Source organism: Carassius auratus, chromosome 9 (genome assembly GCF_003368295.1).
Source record: "Carassius auratus strain Wakin chromosome 9, ASM336829v1, whole genome shotgun sequence".
In the NCBI taxonomy this organism is placed as follows: domain Eukaryota; kingdom Metazoa; phylum Chordata; class Actinopteri; order Cypriniformes; family Cyprinidae; genus Carassius; species Carassius auratus.
Window position 1 is genome coordinate 29,347,200 of NC_039251.1, and position 25,919 is coordinate 29,373,118.

General features: G+C 35.8%; 1 protein-coding gene across 3 annotated transcripts in view; it reads right to left on the reverse strand.

Annotated features, from left to right (window-relative positions):
• The window catches only part of grik2 (glutamate receptor, ionotropic, kainate 2), a 182,297-nt gene that overhangs the window by 15,348 nt on the left and 141,030 nt on the right, over positions 1-25,919 (reverse strand). For all 3 annotated transcript variants that reach the window (XM_026272436.1, XM_026272437.1, XM_026272438.1), the window contains 3 exons: positions 23,208-23,326; positions 20,010-20,227; positions 3,069-3,294 (listed from right to left, as the gene is read on the reverse strand). In XM_026272436.1, the coding sequence (XP_026128221.1) occupies positions 3,069-3,294; positions 20,010-20,227; positions 23,208-23,326 (563 nt within the window). The remainder of the gene's footprint in view (positions 1-3,068; positions 3,295-20,009; positions 20,228-23,207; positions 23,327-25,919) is intronic.

Consider the following 25,919-nt stretch of genomic DNA (forward strand, 5'->3'; position numbering starts at 1 on the left):
ATAATGCTGAACACAATACACCAGTTCATACATAGCACACTGAACGATTGAAACAAAGCTAACAGTGTACATTCATTGGCTGATTGGCATGGTGCCTGAGATAGAGGAGTCAGGCTTCAGAAGTGCCCAAGATGCCTTTGATCCTCACATTAAGGTGCATTTTCCATTCTTGGTTATTTTGGTCCTTTTGAAAGCAATGTAATGGATCATGCTGTTTTATATCAAATACGATCACATGCTGAGGTCATTTGTTGCGTATGTAGCTTTGAGGACCAAGTTATTCCACTGCCATTTCCTTCCTCTCTCTCGCAAGTGAACAGTGTTGGGCAGGAACACATTTCTAGTTACGATATCACTTTCCCCATTAAGTAGTAGTGTAATTGGCTAGAAAAAGATTTCAGTAATAATATTGCAGTTACTATCCATAAACTAGCTTGTTCCTAGGTTCCTTTTGTTGTCTCAACCTCTACAGATTTGAAATCAATCATCAATCCAATAATCAATTCCAGTTTTATAATAGTCATTCACAATGTCACCTCTGCAGCAATCTAGGTAGGGAGATGGAAGAGTTTACATTTAGTGGCTGGAAAAAAATGACCTTTTTTTTTTTTTTTTTTTTGTAGTGAGAAAATTTGAAAAGAACATTGTTGTCAAATGTAAATGGTGGCATTATGTACTCTTGGATTACAAGGCTTGTCCATCCACATCCCTTTTAGCTAGATACACATTACTCTCACCTATTATCAAAAGCTTTTCTAGAATCTAGTGTGATTTTTGACAACATACATATACAATCATGAAATAATTTTACCTGGGAAGCAGCAGCATTATAAATGCAATTAGCATGAGGCTACACTTGGTAGTTTCCTGCTATCGGGATTATCAAAAATACAGGTTTACAACTAGGAAACCCAGCGTAGGATGGGTCTTAAGACAAAAGAAAGAATATTTACATGCAGTGAATGTTTATATGGTTGCCAATGAATGGGATGCTACAAAGTATTCAAAACCTGTTGGAATTAATACGATTTCCTTAAGAATCTGGCCAGAAAAACTTGAAAGATAAAACAGAATTACAACTTCACAAGTAAGAAGTAGGACATTTCCACATAAAAATAGCATGTGAAGGCAACATGATAATATGTTTTTACTCAAAACTCACTGTAAACCACCACTGAATATATGTAATAACTTCTGATTGCAATCTGAGGTGGATTTTGATCATACAATGAGGCAGAAATATTTATTTGTGTCATTTTAGAATAAGCTAATCGCTACAGCTTAGTATTTCTCAGGTAAACATACGTATTATTATTACTTTTTTATTATTTTATTTTTTTATTGATGAAATTATTTGTTTATTAGCTTCATGTTCCCTGTGTAGAAATCTGTGTAGTCATTGCAGGAAGCCAATAATGCTCATCAGATCACATTATTGACTAGAAAAATTACAGAAATTACGATTATAAGTAAAAAATTGTAAAGACTATATACCTCAACACTTACAAAGATACACACACATGAAGTCAGAAGAGGAGAAAGTGTGAATTTACTAATGTTGTATACTGTAATGAAAAACTATTTCAACAAATTACTGCTGACAGGGAATAAAACGTAAAGCAATAATATTACTTTTCAAAGTAGTAACACATTTTTTGAGTAAAAAAGGCTAACTCTGCAAATGAAAATCTAATTTTATTTTTTAATACTTGTGGTACCATGTCTATTCTGTGCACTATGTGTTCTAGAGGAATATGAAGAAAGTCATAGACACCTTAATTCCCTCTTCTACAAACCCACGATAAGGAAAGTATTTTAGGGTCATTGTGTTAAGATATCAAGTACGTAGCTGTATCATGTACAATTTCTGGATGTTTTCAGACTCCAGTCTTACTGGGGACAGTTGTTTTTTTTCTGCTGCTGACACAGCCTGCAGCTGCATGTATAACAGGATTAAGACAATCTGCTTCTGAGACTGATAATCTTATGCACAGGAGGGGAAACGCCTCACGGTTTCTCTTTTCATTTATTTATCTCATCCATTCGTCTATTTCATGCACGTTTGCCTCGGGGTCCGCGTTTCTGCACATTCACTGAGGTGCTGAGCGGCGTTCAGAGACGCTAACCTCAACTGCTTCACCTTCACCGACAGAGCCAGACAGTCATTAATCAAAATGAAATGAAGATTTGAGTCGACGCTGCAGTCTGAGAGAAACACACTTTGAGGAGAATACACTTCTGCATGGCAGAGATGTGTTGATAAATGACTGTGTCTCTCATTTCAATCAGTCTGTTCAATGATTCATGTTTTCGTTGAGATGTCTGACAAATACTTTTTGAAAGGTTAAGCCGCTGAGACTAAGTGTTTTGGCAAAATAGAAATCGTTTTCAGTTGATTATGCAAATGTGTTCAGCTCTGGGCTTTAAAGAGAGATTTCTAACTGATTTAACCCACATAAAATAATTTTGGTGCTATAAATTAGTGCTGTTTGGTGCTACAAAGTATATATATATATATATATATATATATGTATATATATATATATATATATATATATATATATATATATATATATATATATGGGAAAATAAATCGATGCATTGCGAATCGAGAAATGATTCAGCATCGATTCTGAGATTTTCCGAATGCATCGCGATTCTTTCTTGAATCGATTCTGAGCTTAGTTTTGAACAGCAGATGGCACTGCATGCTTTAGGAACACCCCTACTCTGCTCGTTCCCAAAATCCTTACAGACACTTAAACCTAAAATAATTATTCATAAAATTCAAAAAGGTTGAAGCAAATTACAAAGGTGTTCACAGTGGGCTGTGTTTACATGAATCTTGCATCATAAAAAAACATTCTAAGTGAAATGACATGACTCAGCAGAACGCACAAGCACTCTTTAGCAATCTTCTTCATGAGCATTTGAGTGTGCAGATAAAAACTAGATTAGACCGCCATCTGCTGTTAAAATCTAAGCTCAGAATCGATTCCAGAGGAATCGCGATGCTTTTTGAAAATCTAAGAATGGATCCACTGATAAATTATTCAAATATGCCTTACCCATTGGGGTGCCGACTCCGTAGGCCTTGGAGTCTATGAGGCCTCCGATCTGCGTGAGGTTGCAGTTGCGCTGAGTGACAAATTCGATGGTGGTGGACTCCATAAGGAAAGCATAATCAGAGGTGAGCACACGTTCAATTCCTTCCTCGATGCTCTTCACCATCACCGAATGTCTTCGACTGCTCATGAACTCCCACATCTTGTCATACGTGGAGATCTTCGTTTTCTGGGACAAGAAGTCAAATTCATTATCAGACTTTTAATACACAAATGCTATTTGACAGACAGCATGCTTTCCCTCTAATCTGACATTAAATGTAAACATATCAATAATAAACAGTAAAGAAAACTGGGAATAAACAGACCAATAAATTTGAGCCAAAACCAACAACAACAACAAAAAATAACTCTAATAATAATAACAATAATACTAAATCACAAACTGCAGTACCAAATGTTCTAATCTTAAACATAATCTATTTGGATAGACACTGGAACCCACAATAGCAAACTATTGACAACTTCTAAAATTAGCATGGACATACTTTAGAAATAAACTTTCATTTATCACTAAATTATATAGAAAGTGTTTTTAGAGAAATGCCTTTTTAATGACAACTTATTTTGTAATTGAAATCAATAGGAGCTAATAAAAGTAAAGTCATTTGCACTCTTTGTATGAATAACTTTTGTTACCTGCATCATGTTTCACTCTTTTACTGATTTGTGTTTAAACTGACATTGGCTTTGACCAGTTTTTAGAAATATATATATATTTGTAAAAGTCAAATTACTTAAACATATGGAAAAATAAATAAATAATTAAATAACTGTGGTATAACATACCATATAACATAAAAATAATTAATATCATGAATTATAAAAATAAAACTGTATCTGCTTGAATCCACAATTATGAACATCAAACGATTCACAAATATTTGTCTCTAAAGTCGTATGCCTGAAATTTTAATGAGATCACATTGAATTATCAATAAACCACCCACAGACCAGCTTTTCTCGCTCACATTGCTCTCTTGCTGGGTACGCAAAGCATATGCAGGTATTTTTCAAAATAATCTTTTTGAGAAAAATGTCATATTTTTGCCCCTTTTACATGATTACTACGGCACAAATTGTGGCAGAAGCGCACAAATCTGTTTATGACTAATCCTGACTAATCTCCAAAACTGAAATGTGTACCGACAGCATGCAAAATTCAGCATACAAAATAATACCATCTTATTCCAGCAGAACTACAAATAAACCCCTAATCAACTTAGATATTAAGGTTAGTAGCTAAAGAAACTGTTGTCAATTACAAAGAATCTTCAACCATTTTAAACTCAGGTCTTTTTGTGCATCTGAGAACACATCTGCTGGCATTTGAAACCTAATTAAGTCACATACTCAAGGTCCTGCCTGCCATTATTGTGTGTAATGACTTTCTGTGGCCAGTCGATATTTTAGATCAACTGGGTGATTTGCCAAGTGCCTATCAGAATCTTCTGGGGTTACCCTTGACAAATCAGCCGATTGCACATGTAGACTATACCTGCTGATGAAGCAAAACCATGGGGGCTGAGATATATACAGGTAGACAGAAAGAAAGAGATGGAAATGAAAATCTCAAGGAATAAATAACCAAATGCATATTTCTTATCATTGGTGTATTGTAATATTCAACTTATACATAGATTTTTGTGAAGGCAGTCCACTAGGTTTTGGAGCGGAGCTTACCATTGGACCATATGCAATAAAATTGCTTCTTGATACCGATCAACCCCCACAATTCTTTAAATGTGAGGTGAGGAAAGTCCCTCTGTGTCACTTCTCTAGTATTTCTCTCTCATTTTCATGCCATTCTTCCTGTGATTCTATCTGTGTATTTTGGTTGATTGTGTGGATTGATTAGAAGTGATTTGTCGAAGAATTTGATCATGCTGAAGTGTTCACAGATTGCACAACTTTAATCTGCTCTTGGTTCTCAATCTGTTCTGAGGCTTTGATTAATTTACTGCACACTACAATCAGATGCGAAGCATCCTCCTCTGTTGCTGTTATTCTTACAGATGACAAGAGAATGAAATTGGAACAAATTAATGATCTGTTATGACTTTGAGGAAAATGGTAGAAAAAAAATTGGTTGCTTCTGATAAATAGATGTTATTTTGGAAGTAATATGCTTTTTAAAATAAAAGAAGGACATGTTCCAGATTGAAAATATTCAACCAGCTTTTTTGACTGTGAAGGAACACCTATGAGCTTTTACTGAGAAACATACAACAAAACACACATTCTTGATGTAATGGAAGTGAAGAAATAAACATATGAGCCTGTTGTTGGCTCCTGTGTGGACATTTTATTTTCCATTCTGCCTAGATAGTATTGCAGGGATGACATATTTATGTAGGCCAAATCCTGGAAACAAATTAGCTTTTTAGCACTTCTGGTTCCATCGTTCCAAAGTCAATGGGTTTTTCTAACAGGTTTTTGGTAAATGCTGAAATAAGATCTGTAGTGAAGACATGATCAAGATATTTTATTCTTTCACTAAATTATATAAGATAACACCATGAGATTGTGTAAAGCTTTTACTTATCTTGAAAGAGGCCATTGCTAACAAGTGTCTAAAAATGTCTGTTAAAGGGGTACTCCACCCCAAAATCTAAATTTTGTCATTAATCATTTAGCCCCATGTCGTTCCAAAACTGTAAAAGCTTTGCTCATCTTCAGAACATAATTTAAGATATTTTGGATGAAAACCGGGAGGCTTATGACTGTCCCATAGACTCCAAGGAAGTTACACTGTCAAGGTCCTGAAAAGTATTAAAAGCATCATCAGAATGTCAACCACAACGATATGAAGTGATAATAATACTTTTTGTACATGAATGAAACAAAAATAACTTTATTCAACAATTCCTTGAAATACGGTTGACAGGAGACAGTTGACAAAGGATTTGTTGAATAAAGTCATTGCTTTTGTTTTATTCGCTGATACTGATAACAGATGGACTATTCTGACGGTCTTTCAAACTTTTCTGGACTTTGGCCGTGTAACTTACTTGGCGGTCTATGGGACAGTCAACCTCAAGGTTTTCCTCCAAAATATCTTAAATTGTGTTCCGAAGACTAATGAAGCTTTTTCAGGTTTGCAACAAAATGGGGGTAAGTGATTAATGTGGAATATCCCTTTAAATAAAGACTGAAAGATAGTTCAAAAGGTAATTGTTGATGATGATAAAGTCATGTGACTGTGTAGTTCATTTATAGCTTACAAGTTTAACTCAAGTTGTGTTCATTTGTGAAGATTCTAAAAAAAAAAAAAAGAAAAGAAAAAAGACTCACTTAGTTTGTCTTATTTTCTGCAATAATCCAAAACCCAATGGGCAAATCATATTGGGTATTGGTTGAGGGAACCAGGGTGAATTTCTGGGTTGGCATAAAAATATTCCTCATCACTGGACCACTTTGTTGGCTGGGACAGTGGTGGTGCTTAAAAAATGACTTGCGGTTCAAATTCCCAGACAATTAAACAGTATGCTGAACCCATGTTAACTATCCTTTACTTCATGCAGTTGAGGCTTAAACTGCCATAGAACAACTTCAAACCATCACATTAATATTAAAATGAAGCACTCTAAAAGGACAGATAAGGATCTTAATTGATGTCTAAATGTGTCCACATCTCTGCCTAAGAATTCAGTCCTAGAGTATCCAGAGCTGAATGTTAAGCAGTACGAGCTTACATTAAAGTGAAATGGCCCATTATTTCTTAATAAACTTTAATGTTGTGTAAAACACATTTAATCAGTGTTTAAACTCCACTTATCATATGTGATGGTGAAGTACTATTACATAAAGTGTCATATTAAAACAAAAGTCTAGGACGCTTTAGGGGGGTGTATTTGAGCTGAAATACAATGTAGTTCTCATGTTTTTTTTATGCTGGAGGAGTAGCATAAATATATTTAAATGCATTTGCATTTTTTCCATGTTAAATAGTGTGTTATTACATTGTTATAACATGGAAATTCCATCAATTACCATTGATGTTCTGATTTGAACATATACTTTATACAGAAATCAATTCAAGTAACTTTATATTTAAAAATCAGTCAAGAAATAGTCAAATTAAATAAACCTGTTAAATGCATTAAATAAGACAAAGGTATTAAACATGTTTAATCAAATTGCAATTATTACATATTTATTAATGTGTCATTCTGTTATAAAGTAATGCAATCGGGAAAAATCTAATTTTTGTAGAACGTTAATGGAATCATTCCAACTGCAAAAAAACTGCATCAAAATTGTGATCTCAATGTCATTTTTCAATATTTCTTTATTTGCTCACAACTTATTGATATAATCATGTGTACAAATGTTTTCACTACTGGCCTGGAGTTTTGCTGTATATGTTTAGCTTCAATAATAATTATATTCCACCATGAACATAAATTTTTGTTGACATTCCAAATTATAAACTATATTTTGCACACAAATCAATTCAAATAACTGTCATTACCAGCACTTAAAAATCACAGAAGGAACAGTCAATTAAATAAATGTGTAAAAAACATTAACTAAACAATTATGTTTTATTAATTGCACTTTAAAATAATAATAAAAAAAAAAAATAAATAAATAAATGTGATTTTAACAGTAAAAGACTGTAAAAAAATGCTACAGTAAAAAACTGTTAAAAATATGGTTTTGGTAAGCGAAAAAGGAAAAGTCATTGTATAATTTACAGGGGAAAAAAATAATTGACACTCCTAGAATTCCCTACATGACACTTCATATTTTTTTACAGTGTGCAGTTGTGAAACATTCATTTTGCTAATACTATTTTTCAGATATTATATATTTCTGTGCTCTAAACAATGTATTGAGCCATAAATCTAGCAAAAATTATAAGACCATCTTACTGTAAATATCCTCACTAAAGCTTTGAGTTCTCCAGCACACAGTGCTGTGTAGATCGCTCATCTTTTTTTTTTTTTTCTATGTGAGATATTCCACAGAGAGGCCGAGTGCAATGAAGGAGATCAGTCCAAAGCAAACATCTCATGGCCTTACCCATAGCTCAGCCACTGATAATGATGCTGGAAACTACAGCAGGCAGGTGGCTGTCCATTTTAATTCACATTCTCATTATAATGACACACGTAGGAAGGCGACAGTGCGGCAGTTTAACAGAATACATCTCTCACACAGACCAAAATGTAAAGATATTTAAAAAAAGCTGCTTACTTCTCATTTTACAAAAAGCAGACTAGTAGCTTGTGCTGTGAGAAAGAACCACAGAGATGTAATGTGCACAAGGAAAGGAGAATTCAGAGGGAAGGGAGGTTGATTATGTATGCATGTTTGTGTGTGTGCGTAATGGCACAAAGTCTCTTGGGTCTCTATTGTTAGACTCGTCAAAATGCCTTTGATTAGGCCTCATATAAATACTTAACAAATAACTGCATCTTTTTGAAATATCAGATGTGCCTTGTCTATGTATATACACTAGCCACCACATAAAAAAAAGGTAACACTTTAGTATAGGGTCCAATTCACACTGATAACTAGTTGCTTATTAGCATGTGTATTATTAACATTATGGCTGTTTATTAGTGCTTATAAAGTACATATAATGCATGACATCCATAATCCTACCCAATTCCCTAAACTTAACAACTACCTTATAAACTATGAGTAAGCATCAAATATGAAGTTAATTGAGGCAAAAGTTATAGTTAATGGTTAGTTAATAGTGTGAATTGGACCCTAAAATAAAGTGTGATCAAAAAAGAATTGAAATGTTAATTGATTCTAGCAAAAAGATTTCATGAAAGTGCAGATTTTGGAAAACTCCAGCGCACTGCCTGATCTGAGCACTCGGATGTCAAAGGACAGAACAACAGAGACTGATGAAGATCTGGAAATCTCTGAGCAGAATACTAATAATGCAGTCATCCTACTGTATGTACAGTAGTAACACTTTCACTTTACTACCATAGTGGCTGTTTATTAGTACTTAATAATGCACATTAAGACACATGAAAACACAGGCACACAAACTGAAAATTCCTGTAAAATCTGTGTTTTTTTTAGGTAGTAAACATTCTCATGGTTCTGAATCATGCTCAAATTGGTATGGCAAAATTGATACCATCATTATTATTTACAGCTGAGCAGATGAAACTCATGGTTATGGTATGGGGTGGGTCATTTCCAGAACACATTTTAAGTGGTTCACAAAACCACAATGCATTGGGTCAGCTAACTGAAACATTTCATAATTCAGAAGGAGGGCTTTCAACAAGTGTTTGAGACATGTTCAAAGTTTGGATTTAATGAAAGTATAGCAACAATTTGAGAATGGTGGATTTTCACTTGTGTTGGTAACGAATACTGACATTTTTTAGTACTATAACAACACTTCTACACAATTGCAAAATTACATTCAATATTTATTCACAGACATTCATTGTTGCCATACTATAAACAATAGTATAATTATCAAAAATGAAATGTACTCCGTATTGTTATACCAGATGTTCCTTTATTTAAAAAAAATTGAATATATTTGAATATATATATATATATATTTGAATATATATATATTATTATTATTATTATTATTATTATTATTATTATTTTTTTTTTTTTTGTAAAAAAAAATAAAATCTACACATTATGACTGTGCCACTTAGTATCAACTACTGTCACTTCAATAAAAAAAAAAAAAAATTGGCAAGACAAAACAGTGTCATTTTTGTGTTTTTAAAATTTGTTCTAGTAAGAAAAAGGATTCAGCCATTTTATTCCAAACGATTTCAGCTGAAACTTCCAGCACAGAATGAACAGTGATTTGAGATGTGCTTGGAAGGGTTAAATCACAAGGGTCTACAAACATCATTGCATCTCTCCACAGGTGGGGCTGCTCTCTTTAACTGCTGCTCCGATTCCATCAGGAGCTGTGATTCACTTCCTCCGACTAGCTCATCTCAAAGGTCCAGGGGTCCTCCTCATAGGACCCCAAGAACAGAAAAACTCACTGAGGACTGATAAGACCGATATTGCAGAGGAAATATGAGAATCTGCTGGTGAGGGTTTTGAAATGGGGAACTGGCCTCACGTTCCACAAAAAACATTCTCTACAAATGAAAATGACGATGAAAGCAGCAGAGACGGTCAGCAAACAGTTTCTTCCCGACTCTTACAGAGAGACAGATGTGACTGAGGAACAGCAGCCTAGAAAGCGAGCAAAAGGTGTGCTCTTCTGTGTGAAAGGTTGTTTTGATACTGAAGGATAAGAGAGAGGAAAAGAGAGAGCGAGAGAGAGGTCGGGCTGCTTTCCCAGTGAGCCTGCTCCTCTTTTTGATCATAATATCTTTTGAAGCATAGAATGTGGCATACTAGACGTGACAGATAATAAGATGCCTCAGAGCAGAGAAGGACAAAGAAAGCAAACCTCCAGAGAAGGGGAGGACTATATCTGGCCAGTACGTGTCTGCTGTGTTCTCCACCTGCTTTCATGGGTTAGATTATTCTATAATTTAATGTGTCAGCCTTAGGGCAGTATGTTCAGCACGGGGAGCGCTTGGCTTCCAGATGGAGGCCGCCTAAAATGGCCATAATCTCTACTACTATGATATAGTATCAACATTTAATGACACATTACTAAAATCAAAAGTTGTATTTGTTTACCCTGTAAAGCTGGTTATTTGAAATATCAAAAAGGCCTAAACTGATCAAAAATATTAAATGCGGCTGCCAAAAAATATTCTTAGAATACATTGCAATACGATAACGGCTGGGAGAATAACTAATAAACGTTCCTCTAAAGCAAGATGTAATACATTTGATACACACTAAAAACGTATGCATGGGCAATCAAGAAAATCTAAATTGCTTCGGCCACATATACATATATATATATATATATATATATATATTCATCTTGACATTTTACTAGCAATAAAATAAAATAAAAATCTGCATGAAAAATATAGGGCCCTATCTTGCACCCAGCGCAATTGACTTTGTACACCAACGCATGTGTCATTCCTATTTTGCACCCGCGCAAAGCGCGCTTTTCCCTCCACAGAAGCACGTCGCTAAACTAGTGAATGAACTTGCGCTCCCTGGGCGGTTCGCGCAGAAAAGGAGGCGTGTTCCGGCGCAAACAATCCCTGGTGCTATTTTGCTGTTCCATTAAACAATTGCGCCACTGACCAGAAAAAACCTAGTCTAAAGTCAGTGGCGCGTTGCGCGGTGTTCATTATGCTATTTTAAGGGCGCATGCTTGACGATAATGTATAGCGTGCACAACGCGCATACACTTTGCTCATGTAATCTACACAGATGCAACAGTTATTTTTGCAAATCATAAATTGTTACTAAAAAAAAAAAATTAAAAAAAAAAATATTAACACGTGAGATGACGGAAATCATTGTGGTGTGCCACGAAGATGTGAAAAAATAGGCATAAATCTAGCTTACAAATTATTCAGGCTAATTGTAGTTATTAAGGATCAGACCTGTTGGCCAAATAGTGGCAAGACATATGTGTACATAAGGACATCTGACAAATTGTGGCTATTTCCTCCCACGCCTGTTTAACCGACGCTATTTTGGGTGGGTTTCTCCCATCCCCATACAACACAACTTCTCTGTCTTTCACTGCTCTTACAAGAACATCAGTCTCCTCGGCTGTGAACCGCTCCTGGCGTGCGCCTGGTAAATACGCCATAATAATAGCAATCTATAATGGAACTTGCGCACCTGCTTTTAAAGGGAATGTTGGATGAAGTTCTGATTGGTTTATTTCATGTTACGCCCAAACCACACCTATGAATAATGAAGCTACTTCAGACCAACTCATTTTAGATTTGCGCCGGGCGCAAGAGCCATTTATCCCGCCTGGAAAATAGCAACAGCGCCGAGACCCGTCCACAAAGTTACTTGCGCTTCGCGCTTTGACACAGATCTTTTTCAGATCGTTAAAATAGGGCCCATAAAGATTAAGTTTTTTGTTTTTTTTTTTGTTACTACAACATTACTGTAGTAAAAAAAAAAAAAAATGTTTTACTGCGTTTATACTTGTTAAAACACATTAGCGTAAACATGGATTGACAATGCGACCACCATATAATATGATTAAATGTTAACAAATTAAGTGTATTAGCAATCATAAATCAAAGAAGAAAATATATTTTACCTAGGTGATTATGATCACTCAAATGCAGTTTTGGGGTTTTTGAATTGCTAGGCTGCTGTCTGTATGCACAGGCTATTTAAGTGCGGTCTATTGGCTATGACTAAGGCAAATGCTAGCCCCCTTTCTCCGTCCCACCTGTCTCAGACCTCAAATACCTGAAATATGAGCCTTTATAGACATAGTGCTTCTTACGTAAATAACATGCTATATTTGTTCAAACAACAAGATTTTTACCGCTGCAAGACTTTGTTCAGCTGCTGTGCAGGCCAGGGTTGCCAGGTTTTCACAACAAAACCTGCCCAATTGTTACAAAAAAATAGCCCAATCGCATTTCCATCTCTGAGTCCCCCATTAAAAATTGCGTTCATGGTGGTAAATATACACATTTTTGGCAGGGTTCCCCTTGTAAATTCACATTCCAGAAGTTAAATATAATGTTGTTGAGGTTCCTTAAATCTGCACACTTGGCAACACTGCTGCTGTGGAACTTCAGTTCATTCTGGCTCTGATTCAATCGAGATAGAGTGGGTGGAGTTATGAGGTTTTACTGACAGTTTGAGCGGATACAACAAGATTTTAGTTACAAGCTCTATTTAATGTTTCATTGGCTAAATATTTGTAAAACAGATAGAGGTAAAGGCTGATTAATACCACAGATTTATTTATGAGACCTACCTGTGCACGTGTCTGACAAACACCAATGATTATACATATGAGTGAAGTCAGACGCTTATATATAGATATATATATAGATGGAAATAACATTTTTAAATTCATGAATTATGTTTCCATCTTTGTTGCCACAGTTTTGGAGTGCCTTTTTCTGTTCTAAAGAGGGGGGCATCTCAACACTCTTGTCCATATAGTGTATGCACAAGTCATTGGTCGTACATAAGCTTACTGTACAAAAAAGCTGGATTTCTTTGTCAATGTATTCAGTATTGTCAGAATTAGCAAACTCTTTTTAATGGACAGTTTCTCTTTCACGTTGGAAGAGACTCTTGCTATGTAATTTAGTTAAAGTTAGCTAACTGGTTGACATGTTTATAGCGAACCTCCTGTATAATCTGGTTTTAATGACAGATACTTAAAGTAAACTCTATCGCCCCCTCAGGGATGTCACTGCCAGATAAAAGAACACACATTAAGCTTGCTGGAGTGTGTTTCTCAAACATTTACGCAGCATAATAACTCTCATCGAGCATGTTTCAAAGTAAAATCCCACAGACTACCCAAAAAGTAATCATTTTTACAGGACAGGTGAAGTATATTGAGGAACATAGTGCATAACGGAGTGATCAAAGGATTATAACTGTGAGCTCCCATTAGTGCTGGCATCCAGCTCAAACTCCCCAGTGTCTCATCAGACATTCGCTAGCGGCCATTTCAATAAACCTCAGAATATATTACTCTTTTTTTATTTTTTTATTCATCAATAAAACAATAAGATGCTAAAATCCAACAATAGTTTTGAGGGCTTGAGAATGCAGTAATTTGAAATAACCATTCTGAACTCTTCAGAAGAATCCCATACAAGTGGCCTAACATGACAGCATTCCCAGACCATTTCACTGTTAAGTCTGATGTTGTAAAAAAAAAAAAAAAAAAAAAAAAAAAAAAAAAATATATATATATATATATATATATATATATATATATATATATATATATATATAATACAAAATAGTTTTTACAGATTCTATTTTCAGTGTATATTATCACAGAAGCAAACAAGAGTTTATATGCATTAACAGTGCTACCAAAAATTCATAATCTTAAAATTTACCTCCATCTTAAACTTTACCTCAGATCCGGCCCACATCTGACCAGTGTTAAATCCATGCAGGCCAAATGTGGGCTGGATCTGAGTGAAAACTGCTTTCTGTCTGGGTTGGGTCTGGACTGTATAAGACTCAGGTGTGGCTCAGATATGGGGATTCTGGTTTACTTAAGCCTGAGAATTGGCACCAATAATAAAACCTGTTTTGGCCTGGCCCAGTTAAGGGTGATTAACTGGGTGAGATTCGGGCCAGTTATGGCCTATGTGTGGCCCTTGTCTTTAATCCAGTTCTGGGCCACTTTAGAGACATCATTTTTTGCAGCACTTGGGCCAAAGGATCTGGGCCAGAAGACATTTGCTATCTCTCAATCGCTTAATCTGAGACATTCTTGTCTTCCCCTGCACCATCGACACAATGGTGGACAGCTCCCAGCTCAATTAGGGCGGGTCAAAGGTAAGACGGCCTTGTCAATCAACTATCATGGAAAGGACCTGGGCAGAACTAAGTCATTTTGACAGGGATCTCATAACAGCCGGATTTTTAAATATGGATTTAAAAATTGCATCTGATGCCCCCTTTAATATAGGCATCGGGGAGGCCATGACCCCAGAAACTGTAGTGTGCACTATGACTTTTGTGTTATAAATAAAAATTGGTCAAACTGTAAATATCCTTTGGGATAGTATTCTTACTAAAAATGGGGTAAAGCTTTTGTGCATATTATGGTAAATCAAGAAAGAATGATCTCATTCATTAATACTTCCATGTATTCAGGCAAAGATTTTACACGTGTGCATGCATTGGAATATGCTCTTAGCCCTATTCTAATCTTAATGCATTTGGAGAATTCTAAATGAGTGACCACATACAGTACCCACAGATTAGTAATTTGCATAAAACACATCCAGACCATTTCCATATCCTTTACTGTGTTTGACCAAACATATGAGACTTTCAAAGGATGTGCACTATCCTGAGAGCACGTACTGCAAGATTCTTAAGAATGTACAACATTTAATCTTAACGTGATTATAAAACCATCCTTATACTGGTGATCTCAGTTGTCCCTTATTAGTAGCTTTAGGATACATTTTAGTACTTTAGTGTTTTATTGATGCAACATGGTTTGTCCGTGAATATGTTCATGCTTAGGTTTCAAGCACAAATGTGTGCATATGCACAGCTAGTGAATGAGACACAAAGTTCTACAGAAGTAGATTAGAGTTATTTGCCTTGTAATAACAGCAAATCAATAGCAGCTGAAGAAGCCAGCTGTGAAAGCAGAGATGTAAAGAACCGAAAACCCCAAACACAAAACTATTTCAGCCGCAAAGGGTTTATATATAGTTGCGTTAGATATGATTCTAAATGTTTGTATTTAAATAACATAAAAGGAACCTATCTAATTTAAAGTGCAGTGTTCTTGATACTATTGAGTTTCATGACCGTTTCTCTGTAGAGCATTATACAGAATCAATAAAGGCAGTTTATCAAACCGTCAATCACTCACACTGCCACTCAATCACTCAATACATCAGCACCTGCTAAAAGAGCATATGTGTTCAGCTCTCTGAACATCTGCTGCTCCTGTAAAATCTGACTGCAATGGATTACAGGCGTTGTCAGGGCCAGGATGCTTTGAAAGAGCTACATTTCTCTCTCTCTCTCTCCAGTAATCTTCTCTAGTGTTGCTATCTGCAATAACATGTCTTTTACTTTCAATATTTACACATCTTGTGTGTGTCTGCTTTGTCAGAGTGAAAGCAACACTTTTTACCTCCATAATTTGTAATAATGCTATGAAATTGAACCTGGATGTTACTGAATATGAAGACAAAAATGTTGAGCGGGACTTGATTTTGTCCTTTGGGAACTGAGTAGACCATGAAAAAAAGATTGAACAAAAAGGTTAGAACAAGTAAGAAGCGTGTTTGAGAAAATAAATAAATAAATAATTAAACCCTACTGCATTAACTGTTCACAATAAGGCAAGGATTATGCAGTGAAGCAAACAGGGTAAAATCTGATTTCTGCTGACTAAAGTTTAAAATAAACAAAGCACAACTAATATAGATTATAATTATGTTTAAATGTCTATTATAGTAGCATTTAATGAATAACAGATCATCATTATATGCTTAACGTTTCTCTGAAAATTTACAAGATATAGTAGAGGCGGATAGGAAAGACTGACACCAGATCTCTCCTCTTTTGGTACAGAGGTGGCCGAGGATTTCACTGAACTGGTTACAAACGCTGGCCAATCAAAACCACACTGAGGGGACACTCTCCATGCTGTGATCTCAGAGCAAAAATATTGACTTAATAAGAGGAATTTTAGTGTCGCAGTGAACATGTTCACAGCCCTTTGGGACTGAATAAAGAAATGCAGAGTGGATCTCCCGCATACAGACTCTAAACAGTGTGCAGTCATAAAGTGCTTTCAACCTTTGTCACTTCCATCAGTCCACAGCGATAAAAAGCTCTGAAAACCCAACCTCAATTATTAGGTCAAGTATAAAGTCTACATTCTTAAACATTTAGCTTTTTATTGCATACTTCAGATCCCCTTTGAGAGCTGAGATTTCAAATGAGGACATTCTGATAAGATATAACACTGATAGCGTTTTCACCCTGTCATCGTTATTGATTGATTTATTCGTTTATTTCGGGCAACTTCCAAAATAATAATAAACAATTTACAAGCAAACAAACTGGGAAAGAAAAGGAAAAAAAAGAAAGGAAATTTCGACTGATAAAGGTGTCGGCTGAAGCTTACGCTTATTGTGCCGACCCTTTTTACACCTTAGTTGTTTTACACACAACACACAGACCCAAAGTAATCTTACATACAATAACAAAAAAGGTTTAAATTCAGTCAGCTTTATATAGTATAATCTTTTTTTTTTCTTTCTTTTTTTTTAATTTCTTAAAAATTCTAATGAATTTACATGTTTTCAGGTCATCATCAAGACTATTCCATTGTTTTACCCCCTGAACCAACAGACTTCTCTATTCAACATTGGTTCTAATTTGAGGTTTACTGAACATAAGTGTTCCTCTAAGGTAGTAGAAGTATATCTCATCTGAAACAAGTTCTGGACACAATCTGGGACTATATTATTTATTACTTTAAACATTATTTTGACTATTTTAAATTCCACTAAGTCATTAAATTTTAATAGGCTGGAATTTCAAAATAATTTGTTTGTTGGATGACAATAATCAGTTTTATTTATAATCCGTATTGCACGTTTTTGCAGATTAACTATTGGTTTTACTATTGTTTTATTTGTATTTCCCCAGATTTCTACACAACAAGTCATGTATGGCACTATTACAGACTGGTACAATATATTTAGAATCAAGGATGTACAGTAATGCCCACAAATATTGGCACCCTTGGTAAATATGATCAAATAAGGTTGTGAAAATTCATCTGTGTTGTTAATCCTTTTGATCTTTTATTTAAAAAATTCACAAAAATGTATCATTTCATTGGATAATAAGAATTTTAAATGGGGGGAAAATATCATTATGAAATAAATGTTTTTCTCTAATACTCGTTGGATACAATTATTGGCACCCTTTTATTCAATACTTTTTGAAACCTCCATTTGCCAGTTTAACAGCTCTATTTTTTTTTTCCTATAATGCCTGATGAGGTTAGAGAACACCTCACAAGAGATCAGAGACCATTCCTTCATCCAGAATCAGTCCAGAACCTTTAGATTCCCAGCTCCATGTTGGTGCTTCTCCTCTTCAGTTCACTCCTCTCATTTTCTGTAGGGTTCAGGTCAGAGGACTGGAATGGCTATAGCAGAAGCTTGGTTTTGAGCTCAGTGACCCATTTCTGTGTTATTTCTGAGGCTTGTGTTTGGATTATTGTACGGTCGGAATATCCAAACATGACCCATTATAAGATTTCTAACAGAGTCAGTCACTTACTGATTTTTTATTTGTTGGTATTTGATAGAATCCATGATGCCATGCATCTAAACAAGATGTCCAGGACCTCCAGCAGAAATACAGGTCCACAACATCAAAAATACAGCTGTATGTTTCATTGTACACATGGGGTACTTTTTTTCTCGGTGTTCACCAAACCCATCTTGAGTGTTTGCTGCTAAAAAGCTCATTTTTTAGTTTAAACTGATCATAAAAGCCAGTCCCATTTAAAATTCCAATCATGGCTGATAACTGAATATGCTTTACTTTGTTTTTGAATGAGTTAGGATAATTTTTCTTGTAACCCTCCCAAACAACATGTGGTGATGTAGGTTCTGTTTGACAATTTTTTTAAAGGTTTTCTGAACCAGAGACTCAACTATTTTCTGCAATTCTCCAATTCTCCAGATCCTTGGAGAGTCTTTAGCTACATAAACTCTCCTTCTCACCACACATTAGGATGATATAGACACACGCCCTCTTCCAGGCAGTTTTGTATAATTTTCTGTTGGTGGGAAATTCTTATTTATTGTCCTGGAATTGTCCAATTATTGGTGGAAATGGGAATGTTTACTGCTCTAGTTCTTTTCTTAAAGCCACTTCACCTGTTTGTGAAGCCCCAATATCTTTTGCTGCACATCATAAATATTCTCTCTGGTTTTTCTCATTGTGATGGATGGATTAAGGGAATTTGGGCTTTATTTTCCCTCCACTTTATATTTCTGTGAAACAGGAAGCAATGGCTGGATAATTTTATGTTTATAATCATGCTGGATTGCTCAAAATTGTGAATATAAATGGGAATATACTTCAGAGATATTTTACTCATAATAATTTCTAGGGGTGCCAATAATTGTGTCCAACGAGTATTTGAGAACATTAATTTCATAATGATATTTCCCCTCCGTTTTAAATTCTTATTATCCAATGAAAGGATACATTCTTGTGAATTTTTTAAATAAAAAAAATCAAAAGGATTAACAATGCAGATGAATTTTCACAGCCTTTTTTGATCATATTTGCCAAGGGTGCCAATATTTGTGGGCATGACTGTATTTGTTTTATACATGATAGCCAGAGTTTTCTATATTTTTGACTTTATATAGTTTATATGATATTTCCAACTGGTCTTGTGGTCAATAATGACCCCTAAGAATTTAATTTCATTTACCATTTCCAGTTCAAACTTATCCATTCTGATCTTAACGTTTGTATTTATTTGTTTATTGCCAAATAAAATAAATTTTGTTTTATGTTTAGTGACAGTAAATTAACATCAAACCATTTTTTTATGTTTTAATTTCTGCTTCCACCGTGTCCAGAAGCTTTAACCAATTTTTATTGTTATGAAAAAAAAAATAAAATAAAAAAAAATAAAAAACTAAATATGTGTTATATGTATGTATTATTATTTTTTTATCCAGTTAATTTCTTTCTTAAAATTGTTCAATATTTAGTGTTTTTTTTCCAGGTGTTTCCACAGAGAAAACCAGATTCAAACTCACACAACCCTTGTGACACCAAAATTCAACATGCCACAGCATCCTACTGGCATGAGAGCTTTAAATGCCTCCTCACCAGATGTCTTTAACATGCAAAACAATATTAAAAATAAAACCCTGTCATTGACCTTCCTAGTGACTCGATTAGTAAAGCTGTAATCAATTAAAAATATAGTTAAATCAAATCAAATTAGGAAAGGATAATGTAGAGTTAGCTACTCCTGATTGCAAAAATTGATTGACAGGGTGATCCGGTTATACATCATCCTAATGTGGTCCATTCTGCAACAGTGTCTGGCTAACTGTGCATTATCTCTCTTGGTTAACTGAAAAACATATAAATCACCTGGTTTAAGTTAAAAGAAATTAGACAAAAGAGCCCATGAGCCGTAAAACACAATGGCCAATGGTCCTTTTTGTACTTTTTTAAAAGTTCTCTCCAGGACTTGAAGTTACATGTGCTACAAGCAATATGACAGGCTGAACTCACCTTAAAGAAGGTCATTGTAGCGCCATCCTCCACCACTCCATACTCAATCTTGGTCTGCTTGGCCAAGTCATCGGCCGAGTCGATTGGAGATTCCATTCTCTCCACGGTAAGAAAGGCGGCTAGGTTGGCCGTGTAGGAGGAGATGATGATTAGGGTAAAAAACCACCAGATGCCTCCTACTATCCTGGTGGAAAGGGCTTTGGGCATGAGCTCAGATCCTAGTAGAGAGGAGCAGAGATAGCAGTCAGGGTAAAGCAGTGGTCACAATGTGAGGACCAGCCCAGATGCACAGATCCAACCCAGTCCAGACACAACAGCTAGTTGCAGCGAAAGGTCTTGCCTGTTGACAACTGGGATGACATATCTATGCTAACCGAGTACGCCAAAGTCAAGTACGAGTACGCAGTGAAGGCGGGAATTCATTTATGTTTTAGGAGAATTTATGTGGTCAAGTTTAATTAGATTACAGCCTCTCAGATTTGTATTAAATCATAAAGGGCTCATGATTTGCTTCCGTCTTTGAATTGCCCTACAGTCTTCAATCCATTTGGCTTGTGGGTAAAAGCCAAAATGAAGAACCATTTTATGTCACAACCTACGTATAATTTTCTGTTATCCCTTAATCAAGTTGTCAGCATGGCCATGCAGAGGAAATTAATTGATGGGGAAAATCGGGACAATAACTAGTTGTACTAAGATGAGATGTCAGAGGACAAGAGCACAGGGAAATAACTGGCTCTTCTTCTCAAGTTCTATGAGTCAGCTGTAAGCTTTGATCTGGCACATTGAATCCAATGCAAAACACAATGGACTGTTGAAAAGATTAGCCGTTACATGAATCGCAATTGAACTGCAAACGTGAGTTCCAAGCAGGCCTCAACAGTCAGGTAATGCTCTAGTGACCTGTCAATCAAGTTCAGAGTTTGGATATATAACTCTAGCTCCCAGACAGCCTGAACAACTATTGAAACGGAAAGAAAGAAAGAGAGAATTACTCTTTCCCTGTATACACTAGCAATTCAGTTGTTAATGCCAATGTGTATATTTTTCTTGATGCTAAAAGACATTCTCCTTTCCCTTCAGAGACAACTTTAAGTACAAACATTGTGGTGCCTCAACATTCCGACATGTTTCTCAATAATTGGTGTGAGTTTTGGACAGGAATCCAAATAAGCACATAGTCGGGCACAGTGTAGAAGGGGCAGGAGAACTGTATGTGAATCGAGAGTCACATATTTTACACATTTCACCTTTAAACAAGATTGTCAAAATCAATAGCAGAAAAGGCGCTTTGGTGCCCACAACCACTTTTATAAAGAAGCAAAAATAGTATGGCAGAACATTGAAATAAAAAAAATAACATCCTCAGAAGAAAGTTGAATGCTGTCATTTCAAAGTATCACCTGGACCATTTGGTCAGGGTGACCTTATATAACCTGGTTGGGGCTGACTGTCATGTACCCAAGGTAACGTCATGACCAAGCACGCCATCCCACAGTTTTCTGGGAGCTGACAAGCCATGGGCAGGGGAGCCTCTCTACAGTGTAGTATTACTCATTCATCATGAGACATGCAGACAGTCAACATACACAATCGATGCCCGTTTAGCCCTCAGCCTAATGCCACATCTTCTCTTCCAAACTCGCAAAGGAACCTGAACAAATGCCAGTCCCAATGACACCCTATAATTATGTTGTTATGGGGTGATGCTGTTAGACAATAATTAGTTTGACAGGAAATAATAGGTCTACCCTTCTTTTTCGCTATGATCCAAACACACTAGCATATGACTTTTTAATGACGTCTGCTTTCTGAGGATTATTGGTCATAGGAAAAGTTGCAATCCACAGTACAAATTGCATGGTGGGATTTGGTAGGTTGCCTAGATGCACACTGATGCTTCCACATTTGCATTCATGCGTTTTAAGTAGGGGTTCCAAATCCTCGTCCTGGAGAACACACAACAATGCACATTTTAAATATCTCCCTAATCATATACATCTGATTCAACTCATCAACTCATTAGTAAAGACCCTCCAAGACCTCAAATGAGTGTGTCAGATAAGAGAGACATCAAAAATATGCAGTGTTGTTGGTTCTCCAGGACCAGAATTGGGAAGCACTGATTCTAGGACATGGCTGGATATCACTTGTCCCTCTTGTTCAGGGGTCAACCATGACTGCAGAGTTTAGCTCCCTCCCTTATCAAACCCACTGAGCCAGCTAATCAAGCTCTTCAGGACTAATTTAAAATCCCAGGCAGGTGTGCAGTTAAACAGGTTGGAAATAAACTTAGAAAGGAAAGGAGATCTCCAGAAACAGGGTTGAAAACCTCTGCTCTAGTTTGATGCTAACTGCACATGGCCCTGTAACTGTTTAGCATGCTCTTTGATTTATTCAAAAAAAAAAATAACCAGACAAATTGCTCCACCAACCAGAACAGCTAGGCAAAAATATCTGCAATGTTTCTGCATTTTTGACATTCAATGTGAAGAAAAATACCCATGCTATTTACCTTGCAAACAGCTGGTGGTTGGCTTTTGCCAGTCCTCAAATACAAATATCTTTCACAGTGTAGATTTTGCAAAGACTCACAATGCTAATGTTACATAGCAAACCAATCCCAACTGTAAACCATTCCATTTGATAGATGCAGTGCAGATTCAAACATTACCCATGCTACTTCGCAAACAAGGTCCTGGTGTCTTTTGTTGCTCAACCAAATATTAATATGCTATTCTGATGCAACACATTCTGATGCATGCAGGTTACATATGCCAATGTCCTTCAATCACCATAGTCCTTTCCCAATCTCAAACATCTGCAATTGAGAAGATGTGGCATCAGGATTTGGTAGGGTTAGAAGTCAAGAATATATATGGCAGTCTTAGTTATTCTGCCACTTTTTTGCACATGAAATTGGACTTACCTGCTTAGAACCTGAAGAGTGAAGACAGTGGTGGTTTTGGAAAAAGTTAGCATGCAACTAACAATCCCCTGATCCTCTACCCGACACCCACCAATACAAACTTTTAAGTCCCACACAGTCCTATTCATACCATTGGCCAGCAACCAATTTGCTTCTAGAACTACATGCACAGAGGCACCCATGCATCATAGTGGGCCTGACAAGAGCAAGTTGGGACCCCCAGCAAAAGAGTGGGATGTGTGCTAAGGGGGGCAGGCAGAGGCGTCTACCTTGCTGCATGAGAGCTCCAACTCCGAACCAGAAACTATTTAGCAGGGTGAAATTGTTTTCCACCACGTCCGAGTCGGGGTTGCATGGGTGGGGGTTATACCATTCGTAGGGGCTAAACCTGTGGCAAGTAACACAGAACACACAGATACATTTTAGTTCAACTTGTGTTACATAGAAGAGAACATGAAGGAAAGTCAGGTCTTCCTACAGAGACACAAGGAGAAAGAGACAAGTTAGCACAACCATCAGTTTCAGTTTATTAGATATCTGGATTTTGTAAAAAAAAAAAAAAAAAAAAAAAAGTTATCTTGAAGAATTAATCTCCGTCTTATTTCACAGATGGTTTAAATGTATTTTTCCCCCTCTCTCTCTTCTTTATTGTAACAAATAAATAAGTTAATATTGTGATAGTAACTTTTTGGTTAGAGCAGTGTATTTTCATTTCAGTTCCTTTTTTGCATTCCAGAAACTCCCAAATAACATATTCATATCAAAGGCAATCATAATTATGAATGTCTGAGAGCAACCCACTGTAAATTAAATTAAACTATTAAAAAAAATGAAATAATAATAATAATAATAATAGTAAGTAAAAGACAAGAAATTTCCGATTTTATGAGCCATGGCCCAGGTCCCAGTGGAGTTACTAGACAGAACTTTAAAGGACAGATCACATAAAAATCAAAAAGTCTGCAATCATTTACTCACCCTCAAGTTGTTCCAAGTCTGCATGAGTTTCTTTTGATGAACGTGGATAACCAAATAGTTGCTGTTCCTAACTGACTAACCTCATACAGGTTTGGCACAACTTTGGGTTTAATACATGATGACGGACTTTTCGTTTTTGGGTAAACTAACCCCTTAATAGAACAATAAGTATTAAGATGCAAAATATGCCACACACACAAACGTTTCCAAAAAAAAAAAAAAAAAAAAAAAAAAAAAACATGGTCACTGCAAATTGATGCTATTGGTTTTACTATAAAGATGAGAGTTTAGGAATGGGTTTTATTAATTAGCAATATTTTCTGCAGCACAATCCTGTACATTGGTAATAATGAAGCAATTGTACTGACAGCAGTTTTCTCATCTCACATATACAAAAACTGATACATCTCCAACTACATCAAAGCACATGTTAAGTGCAAACATTGGACTAAACTGTATGACAATGTTTGGTCCCACTTTATATTATTGTTTCCCTGATACTTGTGTATTAACATAGAAACTGAATGTGTACGTGGTATGTAACCACAGTGTAAGTACACATTTGTACATACTGTAGTATCTGCAGCTGTAACATTTTTGCAACTACAAACATGTAACAACCCTCAGGATGGTTTGTGTACAAATGTGTAACAGGACATTGGTAACAACACTTTTTATTTAACTTCAGTAAGTACTCCTGTAACAGGAATTATATAACTACATTTTGTAACAACAATATGTAAAGAGTAACTGGAACCATTAGATCCAGGGGGTCGAAATAGGATCCAGGGGGTGGAGATGGGTAGGTTTAGGGATATGTAACGTGGGAGAAGTTGGATCTCGAGTTGGATTTGGTGCACCACTGCAATACCAGTGTACTTACATGATAACTCCTCAGGAACTGTCCACAATATAAAGTTTAACATTCTGGACACCAACCACAATTTGTATTTTAAATACAAAATGTATATGTAAACTTACTGGCCGCTGCTGTGTAACATCAGAGTATTTACATGATGCACAGTTGTACTTTCATTACCAAAAATTGTTGTTACCAATGTCTTGTTACACATTTGCACTTACACATACCATTCAGTGTGTTGTTACATATGTGTAGTTACACAAACATTAGTGCTGTAGATACTATGTACCAATGTGTACTTACACAGGTATTAAGGACACTTAATATAAAGTGGGACCCAATTCATGGACTTCAATAAATTCCAAAGCTGCTGAGACTGAGCCTATGGATTATTTTGTCATGTGTTATATAATTTATAAGCAATTTAATCTGTGCACAAAATGTACATGATTGATTATGCATTTGTGTGTTAGTCACTGCACCTTATTTCTTAGCATTAAATAAAAAACAGCTAAATACATGCAATCAGAAAGTACATGAGACATAAGGCCTGGAATATACTGACCCTTTTTTTTTTGTAACTGAAAGCTTCGGATGCCGTCAAACTTGTAGTTAATCCAGAATATCCATTTAAAAGGATTCATTTAGATGGCCAATTCAGAAGATCTAGTCAATTCCATCATCTCCACACCCCCAATCCCTCGTAGTGTGCTATCTCTCTCCCACATTGAGACTTCCCATTTACTCCAGCTAAATATAAGTGACATTACATTAGTAAAGGTTGATTGGGTGACAATTAAGCATTGTGACCCAATTCTGTTTGTGCTGAAGTAGTGGAATAAAAAAGCATCCGCAGGTTTTTCAAGAGTTGAGCAATCTAACACCAAGGAAATTATTTGTCTCAGTTATTTTTTCCTTCTCCATCAGAACACTACAATGGAAACAGAAATTATTGACTTTCAGAGACTAATAGTAGAGTACATAACATTTCACAACGAGTCTATGAGTAAAATTCATCAAGTGCTGGTGCAATCTAAATTGATCGATGTGTTTTTTAAATAGCTAAAGAAGCAGTTATATATTTAGCATTTATTCGCTATTTGTGATGCAAGAGTGAGTACACACAAACTAAAATCAAACA